The sequence below is a fragment of the Channa argus genome, chromosome 5 (assembly GCF_033026475.1).
Source record: "Channa argus isolate prfri chromosome 5, Channa argus male v1.0, whole genome shotgun sequence".
NCBI classification, from domain to species: Eukaryota; Metazoa; Chordata; class Actinopteri; order Anabantiformes; family Channidae; genus Channa; species Channa argus.
Window position 1 is genome coordinate 12,598,883 of NC_090201.1, and position 9,358 is coordinate 12,608,240.

At 37.9% G+C, this 9,358-nt stretch overlaps 1 protein-coding gene across 3 annotated transcripts; it reads left to right on the forward strand.

Annotated features, from left to right (window-relative positions):
* The first annotated feature begins 1,172 nt into the window (after window positions 1-1,172).
* On the forward strand, window positions 1,173-9,078 carry pmela (premelanosome protein a). 3 transcript variants are annotated; one of them, XM_067503984.1, is made up of 13 exons: window positions 1,173-1,299; window positions 2,216-2,311; window positions 2,404-2,550; window positions 2,805-2,939; window positions 3,415-3,576; window positions 3,670-3,954; window positions 4,041-4,456; window positions 4,967-5,060; window positions 5,148-5,321; window positions 5,437-5,539; window positions 5,848-6,053; window positions 6,138-6,228; window positions 8,550-9,078. In XM_067503984.1, exons 1-13 carry the CDS (start codon window positions 1,242-1,244, stop codon window positions 8,704-8,706), a joined length of 2,124 nt encoding a protein of 707 aa, XP_067360085.1. In that variant the 5' UTR covers window positions 1,173-1,241; the 3' UTR covers window positions 8,707-9,078. The 3 variants fall into 3 exon arrangements, with proteins under 3 accessions (XP_067360085.1, XP_067360083.1, XP_067360084.1); XM_067503982.1 differs by having other exon boundaries at window positions 4,041-5,060; XM_067503983.1 differs by having other exon boundaries at window positions 4,041-5,060; window positions 8,553-9,078.
* Window positions 9,079-9,358: the final 280 nt, after the last annotated feature.

A 9,358-nucleotide genomic window follows, 5' to 3' on the forward strand; every position in this document is an offset into this window, starting at 1 on the left:
TAAAACAAAACAACACAAAAAAGTAAAAAAATAAGACAGAAACATTACAAACAAAGAGAAGCATTAAAAACCAAGAAATTAAAGATGAGCAGTTTTTCATAAAGCTATTATAAAAAAACTTTAATCTAATTTATATCTGTAAAGTGAACCTTCTAACCAACAATGATCGATCCTGCATCTTTATTATAGTATTGCATGTGTTTACCTTAAAGACAAATTCTAAAACATTCTACTTTATGATAGAGTTATAGATCTGTGAATTAACTACTTTTACATGCTTTTACATTACACATGCATACTTTAGATTGTTCACATTTGTTAAGAGAAATTAAATTCATACAAAGCATGCAATGCAATAATTCGCTTGTAATCATTAAATGTATTGTCAGTGTCCGTTCAAATGAAACTTTATTCAAGAGGATAAGTGTCATAAACTGATCATGGGTGTGTCTGTGCTGCTATGAGCACAGATTCTTAGAGCAGCAGCAGCCTGAGGTGCACAGCAGGATACAGAGGAATAACTGAGAAATAAAAGGATGCTATTGATCAGCCATCCACACAATCATCTTGTGATGCCCATGCACACACAGCTGTAAGGTCATATGTCAAACACAGGCATGGCTTGAGCTTTGCTCTCATTACTCTTTGTCATACAGCAGGCATCATGTAACATTTTGATTCACATCGTGCAGATAAGCACAGAAGTGCATTTTAAAATAATGCACTTAGAAAATATTGTTTAACTTGAGGCTTGTCTGTTACTTTGTGTTCATTTGAAATATTTACATGCACGGTATCCATTACACTTTAATAATGTACTGTACAGCTTTCTGTCTACTTTCTGGAAATATTGCGTTTATGTTTTCTATCACCAGAAAAGGCAAAAGTGCTTTAAATGTGGCTTACGAGTATACGCACTTAGTATGCATACAGTAAAAGGAAAATTTCCTCATGGAAAAGAAAAAATTAAAATAGATATAAAACATATGAAAGCAATGACCAAATACAAGAATTTGCCCAATACACAAATATATTTAAAGAAAAATTACTTTTGTTCTTAAAAGGGGTGGTGTCAGTTAACTAACTCCTAGTGATGTCAGAGGTGAGAACAAACCTTATGTTAATTCAGGTCCAATGCCGCCTTTAAAGGAAACAAAAAGTCTCTCAGCGAATAGTGTTGGGGTTCAGGACTGCTGGGTAAGGATCAGGGCTCAGAGAGGAACCAAACTACCCAATACAGGATGAGGACTCTAACACTGGTGCTGCTGCTGTCGGCTTTTATGACTGCCAACACTTCAGGTGGGTACATTAGAAATTACAGATAAAACATTTAGTTTAACATGTGACTCTACATTTTTTCATCATGTAAAATTTTACCAGCTGTGATAAAGAAAATGTTTTCTTTATTCTGCAAAGCATGATCCCCACATTTATTACTGTCTGCCATCAGAAAAGTTAAAATTTTTTGTTTTAAACCTTTTTAAGAACATTTCCTGATGCAGTTAATGCAGGAGCTGCAAGGAGATTATTTGCTCTGTTTGCACAATGCTTTTGTTTTGTTTAATTACCACAGGTTTGAATCTCAATATTAGTGTAAATTAAATAGTTTAAATTAAGTAGTTTTTCTGTGTCTGAAGTAAAACGCATTGTTAGTACAGCTAAGCAACAGAGAAACTATCCGTTTCAATTTATGTGTCTAATGTAAAGGAACACATTTATGGTTCAATTACAAGTGTATATTTTGATCATGGAGTGTTTACTTCTTTACTTGATCTACAAATTTAGCAGCAAATGGACTGATCTCTCATTTTGTGATTCTTTCACACACTTATAGAAACCAAAATATAGAAACCATTACATGTTTGCATTCACACACACATCACAAGATGAGATAAGAGCCAGTGAGCCAGTGAGCCAGTGCCTGAGATCCCTCATTCCTCTCACTGGGATTACTGATGTTGCTGCTCAGCTGATGGTCACATGAAAGGGATTGAGGGGGATTGCAGGTCGTGTGACTCCTGCCGCCAAACCCCTTTACATTCCCTATCCTTCCTTAACACCAAAACACTTGTGTTTTAAACCAGTTTGATTATTATTATAAGATAAAAAAATAATACCCTTTAAATTTTCACCATGTTTTACAAATGTTGAAACAGTAGAAAATCTCAGTGATTGTGTTTGTTCTTTACTGAAGAGCTCGTAATATTTGTTCTAGAGCAAAAAAGTCAGTTCACCCGTTATCCCTCGTGGAACTCACGGATATATCCTGTGTGGAAAGAGGGAGATCCAAGGTTCAGGAACTGTTGGTTTGGTGAGCTTCTTCTCTCTAATTTTAAAAACAGGTTTGCTGATAGTTCTGTCTGTCACCTTTTCTAAAGATATTACACTATACTTTTTTTTCAGGGGGTGAAGTGACATTTGATCTTAAGAATGATGGACCCACTCTGATTGGAGCAAGAACAACCTTCACCATTAAACTTAATTTCCCACCAAACCAGACAGTCCAGTCTGATGGACAGGTCGTCTGGGCACGTAACTGCACTATCAATGGTAAAATAACTTTTAAAAAAATGAAAACACTTACTTTGGTAAAGCAAGTAGCACGGTACTTACAAAAGGATTGTTTTATATAACATTTATAACATTTTATGTTATTATGGCAACATTATTACATTATCACTTTATTACATTTATATTATCAAATCAAATCACTGAGACTTTAATGAAATGAATGAACAATATTATTTAGGGTAGTTTTATCCTGTTAGGTTATTTTCTTTATTAATTGGTCTGGATTTTTTTAGGACAACATTATAGGAAGGGTCAGGCTGTGTATCCAAAGCAGGACGCTGAATCGAAAGGAGTGTTCCCTGACGGCAAACCATTCACCAGGACCAAGGACAAGAAACCTCACTATGTGTTTGTGTGGAAGACATGGGGTAAAACATTTTTAGTTTAAAAAAGCTACTTGTTGGCTACTAAGTATATGTGCTTTTCCTTTTTAAAGCAATACCAATTTTGTATGAAATCGCTATATCTAAATTTAATTTTGGATTTAAAGTGTATGTGGATACAATTTCTGACACTATCTGAAATTTTTTGTTAGCAAATTATAATCACAGCTTCCTGTAAAGATGGATTGTCAAGCAGGCAAAGCGATCAGCTGTCTTGTGGGTCCAGTTCTTCAGGAGCTCCCAAGGCTCCTCCTTATTAGCTTGTTGGCCCCGTGTCAAAATTTACATGGTGCATACTTTTTAATACATTTGTGTTCAACCAGATAATCACAAACAGATCAGGGGCCCACAGTTCATGGGCCCCTGGGCCCCTGATGTCCAAACGATGTGAACTAAATTGTGCACTGGGGGTGAAGCTGAAGAGATTGTTCAGACATAATCCCTTTGTTTCTGTATCAAGGGCGTTACTGGCAAGTGGCCGATGGACCGTCCTCCTCCCTCACCATTGGCACAGACAACGTCCCCCTTGGTTCCTACAACATGGAGGTTGTCATCTATCACTGCCGTGGCAAAAACAAGTTCATCCCTCTTGGCTATGCCTCCTCAGTCTTCACTATCACAGGTGACCGGTCTAACAATTTCTAACTTAAATTGGAGAATAAAATTCCACAGTGTTTGCATTCTTTTAACAATCCTTATCGTAACAACTTTACAGACCAGGTTCCCTTCACCATATCACTGGCCCAAGTCAATGATGTAAATGAGGATGACCAGAACTTCATTCAGAACAGAGCCATTGCTTTTAGCATCAAGCTCCATGATCCTAGTCAGTACCTTAACAATGCCGATATCAACTTTAGTTGGGACTTTGGGGACAACAGTGGAACTTTGATCTCCAGAGACCTCACTGTCACTCACACATACCTCTACGTTGGGACCTTCAGACCTCAGGTGGTGCTCACTGCAAGCATCCCCAACGGCTGCGAGAACCCGACTGCTAGTGAGAATTCAAAACAAGCTTGTGTTTATCTTTTATACAAATGTCATCTAGTGTGATGTGTGAATTCACTTTTAAACTTCTTTCAGGTGTCCCTGTTGATGCCTCTGCTGCTCCAGTAGTAGTTGTGATGGCCTCCACCCCTGCACCTGCCTCAGCAGAGGGAGATATAATTTCTCTGGATGTTCCCACTTCTGATGCCACACCACTTGTTGTGTCTGTGCAGCCAGTTGATGCAGCTGCAGACACAGAAGAAGGAGAAGCAGCTGTTAATGCAGATGCAGAGGCAGTACAGGTTGCCTCAGTGGTCCCTGCCGTGGCTGATGCAGAAGTTGTTCCAGAGGAACAAGATCTACCCAACACTGTTGCCCCAGCTTTGGAAGCAGATGTTGCAGAAGGAGATGAGATCACTGCTGCTCCGGTAGCCCCTGCAGCTGAAGAAGCAGATACTGATGCAGCTGCTTCAGTTGCCCCTGTTGCAGAAGCAGAAGAAACTGCAGTAGAGGTTGTTACCACTGTCACAGTTGCTCCTGTGGCAGAAGTTGAGCCAGAAGCTAATGTTGCTGTTGTTGATACTGCTATTACTGCTGTGGATGCTGAGGCTGATGTTGCTTCAGATGCCGAAGTTGCTGCTGTGGATGCTGAGGCGGATGTTGCTTCAGATGCTGAAGTTGCTGCTGTGGATGCTGAGGCTGATATTGCTCCAGAGGCTGAAGTTGCTGCTGTGGATGCTGAGGCTGATGTTGCTTCTGAGGCTGTGGTTGCTGCTGAGGCGGAAGTAGCTACTGTGGATGCTGAGGCTGATGTTGCTTCTGAGGCTGAAGTTGCTACTGAGACTGAAGTTGCTACTGAGGTTGATGTTGCTACTGTGGATGACAGCGTGAATGCTGATGTTGCTGCTATCGATACTGCTGTTGCTGCTATGGATGCTGATGTAGCTGCTACCGCTGCAGGGGTTGTGCAAGCTGAAACAGAAGCACCTGTTGATAACATTGTTGTTCCTCCTGCTACCCAGACCACAGCTGTTGAAGAGGCAGCACCAGCTGATGCTGAAATACTGGACGCTGAGAATGAAGCTGCAGCCACGGTAGCTGCAGCAGCTGCTGAAGGTGAGTATTTGCTATAAACTATGTGCACATTATATAAAAAGACGGCTATTGTAATAAAGCACTATGATAACTTTTTATATTTTGCAGAGCAAGCAGCTGGTGAGGAAGAGGTAGCTCCAGCTGAAAGTGAGGTTCAAGCAGAGGTTGAAACAGAAACAGCCCAGGTTGCCCTGGTTGTGGCCAAAAGACAAGCACCAGAGATGACACCTGACTGCATGGTGTACCGTTATGGCTCCCTCGCCACCTCTGTAGAAGTTGTCCGTAAGTTAACTTTTTTGTAATTAATTCACATTATACCTGTCCATAATATATGACATATTTGAAAATGTATGATTGGTGTTCCTTGTCTTTCTTCATACATCTTTTAACTCTGCAGAGGGTATTGAAAGTGTAGAGATTGTGGAGGTGTCCAATGTTGTATCAGTCGAGACTGAGTTGGATCAAAATGCTGTGGACGTCACTGTTACTTGTCAGGGCAGGTAAGAAGTAGGGCTATTGTTGATTTAGTTAAGACATATTGTTCTTATTTGAATTTAATTCAAATCACTCATTGCAGTACATTGTCCAGAAGGTCATATTTTGAACTGCTGGTCTGGAAATAGACATAAATTGGCTCCATCTGTAGGACAGATAGCACAGGGGTCACTGAGGATCACTTACTACTGCATTAGCTGCTGGTTTCCCCACAATGAAATATAACGTGTATTTAGTTTAATTATATATTACATGCACCACCAAAATCAAGCTTTGTTTTATGATACGGACTCATAGTTCTGTTTTTCTTCAGTCTGCCAAGAGAGGTCTGTACAGTCATTTCTGATGCTGACTGTATCACACCAGTAGAAACCATCTGTACTGCAGCCACACCTTCTCCAGACTGTCAAATGGTCCTTCGTCAGTTCTTCAATGAGTCTGGGGTATTTTGCATCAATGTCTCTTTGACTAATGATGTCAGTCTTGCTGTGACAAGTGCTAGAGTCAGTGTAACAGTAGGTGAGTGGACAAAAATATTATTAATAAGAAATAAATAATCTATAGGTTACTCTTTCTCATTGATATGTTACGCTTCAATTGCAGGCTCCAGTGGTTCACCAGCAGGAGCTGCCACTATAGTCCTGGGTGTTATGGTGCTTGCCTGTGTGGTCTGTTGTGTTGGTTTGATGTACAGGTGAGTACCAAACCTACTGGAAATGAATCTGGGGTCATTGAAGAACAATGGTTATACAAAACTATCCATCCATTTATTATCTTAAAATCTTAAACAGGGTCATGATGCCTGGTGCCTATCCAAGGTGTTACTGGTTGAGGTCACCAGTCTATCTCAGGGCCAAGACAGAGATACACACACAGAAAGAAAGACAACCATTCACTCTTACACCTACGAAGTATTTAAATTCACATTTACCACTAAGCTAAATAAATGTATGTGCTATATTTTATTGCTGTTTATCAACACTCTAAAAAAAATAGTGTTTTGACTCAACAAAAAAAATTTGTGTTTGCGTCAAACTTTTTGAGTTATGATAATGTCTGGTGAAATTAAGATGAAGCAACAAACTACATTGCGTTGAGAGAATTACCATTTTTGCTTGAAATAAATGCAATTTTCTTTACCACGCACTTAACTACTGGTGTTATGAACACATCTTTTTAAGTCAACAACTCATGAATATTTAGTTGCTTCAAATAGCTCTAATCTACTTTTTATAAGAAACTTTCAAGTCACATGTACTTAATTACTACAAGTACAAACACATATTTTTTAAAGTTTACCAGCAGATAAAACTTGAGTTGGTCCAAATAGAGTTTTGGTATAATGTTTTTAATATAATTTTGGTTTAGTTTTTTTTTGCATACTATATATCACATGTGAATTTATTCAACAATAGAATTGTTAGGCACTTTTGATATTCTGATATCAGTAACATATTCAGTATTAAACAAACATAAATGGAAAATAAATGCTAAACATAAAGCTATATATCATTTTATTACAGTTACATGATTAACATACCCTATATACAACCACAGTGCCAAATGTAAACATAAAATACAATTCGCATATTAAAACAACTGTGAAATATTTGTAAACAATCTGAGGAATTAATTTATTGTCTCTTAACAGCCAAAGCCCAGTTACTGACAATGAAACTTTTTTTAAGATTCTATCCCTACTTTGTATTTGTAGCTACATGGCAATGCAAAATTTTACAAATTCAAAAATTACTATTTCTGCTAATTTACCTGTGACAGCAAATTTGTGAACTGAAATATTGATATCTTGATCATCATATTTGCTGCTTTGTATATGATATATCTGGAGGAAGCTTTGTCTTAACTGAACAAAACAATCTCAAATTCTATCCTACGTTCCTTTTCCTGTAACATCAGTTTCTTAGCCTCTTCAGTAGACTTCATCTTCTGAGAAAACTATGATAGTGCCGTAGAACACAAAGAATCTTCAGAACCTGCTGCACTTTAGACAGATTACTTTTGCACTGGCTTACAGTCCATCAAGCTCAAGGAACAGGTTATGAGAAACACTTCAACAATGTATTTAAGTTCTTTGGCATAGCTCAACTTCAGAGCATATATTATGCCAATCAGCAAAGCACAGCACCTTGGGAAATTGAATTTTCCAGAACTTTAGTTCTGGTAGCTGTCTTATGGTGATATCCTGTGGTGGGCTGGTCAATTATGATGGCGATTTTCATCACTTGCATGCCAAGGTCTGCTTCAAACTCTTCCATGTCATTGTAAAAAGAAACAAATGAAGTTAGCTTGTTAAAAATTATGACTTGGGTAATTAATAATGCGTTTTCTCTGTCACTCTAAATGACAAATGTTTCAAATAATGTGGTGGCCTGAAACCACCATATACAAACACATACACATCTGGCTAAATTGAAAGAAAATACTTTATTTGAAATAACTTGAAATGATTTGCCCTTAATTTCACAAAAACAATAATGTAAAAACAGATGAGGTTTACTTTATTTGTTAGTATCATCTGCCCAGCCTAGTAGTTGTCATTGTACTTTCTTTATAGCTGTTTTTAGTTGACTTTGTTGTTATGTCTCGATGTCTATCATACAATAAATCAGTTAAGAAGGGGCCAATATGAGTATTAATATAAGTATTTGAATGAACACAGAGTGCAAGGAGCATTTTGTGTCTTTCAATGTGGATTAAATTTTTGCTAGATCTTGTGATAACTTATATCTAACTCCTTAAAAAAAAGGTCTTCCTCTCTCCATGATGCACGATAAAACAGTGCATGGCTACCTCTTGGGGCATTTTGTTACCTGGTGTTGTCCTTTATCGATCAGTCCACTAGAGCTATAGGCTATATGTCCAACTCTTCCTACTCTAATAACATTTTCCCTGTATAATGTTTCTATTGTCATGTACAGTATCTTTTTTCTTTTTTTTTTTTCTTTGTGATGAGTGAAATGTCCTTATTTGTCTCACCTGCTCCACATATTTAAGCAGGCGCTTCAAGCAGTACCAGCCTCTTAGAGAGGACCATGATGACAATAATGGAGAAAGATCAGCAGTAACATCAGTGCCTTTGCTGTTGTGGAGTTTGCTGAGCCGACAGTCACCAGGAGAAAGTCGTCCACTGCTTCAAGGGAGGATTGTGTGAATATTGTCATCACCTCACATGCTCAACATTTACAACATGTGATAAATTTTAGACATAAAAACCTGTAGCAATGCTTTAGCACCCAGTCTGTGTATTTAACCAGAGGCAATTGTTTGAACCAGTCCCATTTATAGCAACATGGTTCAGAAAGGAGAAAAGCATGTAATAAAAATGTTGAGAAGTGATATTTATTTTGACTTACAGTATTTTTATTGTTGGTACTGATAGCTTATAATTTGTTACTTACTTATACTAAGCAATTTGGAAATCTAAACAAGGCAATTGAATGTTTGTATGTAATGTAATTTAAATCACTTACATAACAGAACATAATCATGTTTGCTGCCCCGAAATGAATAAAACTGAACTTTATTATCAGGTTGCATTCCTGTTGAGTGTGTGCCCTAGTCTGGCCACCCCAATAAAAAAATCTAGATCAGCATTTGCTGTCAACAGGTAGATAGTTTCAGAGAAAAAATCTTCTGGAACATAAAAACCATATGAAATGGCAGAGAAAGTTAACAACTTGCTTATAAAGATACTGAAACATTTAGCAGCTAAAGAGACTTATGTTTCCCTCTGGGCTGGTGTTGCTGTGCTGCAGTAGGTATCACTTGTCAGCTCACAACAAGGAGCTTCTGGGCTTGAACAC

Excerpts from the sequence above, each read along its gene's own strand:
- pmela (XM_067503982.1), top strand. The coding sequence starts at position 1,242 with ATGAGGACTCTAACACTGGTGCTGCTGCTGTCGGCTTTTATGACTGCC. Across the intron at positions 5,061-5,147 it reads AGCTGCAGCAGCTGCTGAAG|AGCAAGCAGCTGGTGAGGAA; the intron begins GTGAGTATTTGC and ends TATATTTTGCAG. Across the intron at positions 6,229-8,549 it reads TGTGTTGGTTTGATGTACAG|CAGGCGCTTCAAGCAGTACC; the intron begins GTGAGTACCAAA and ends CACATATTTAAG.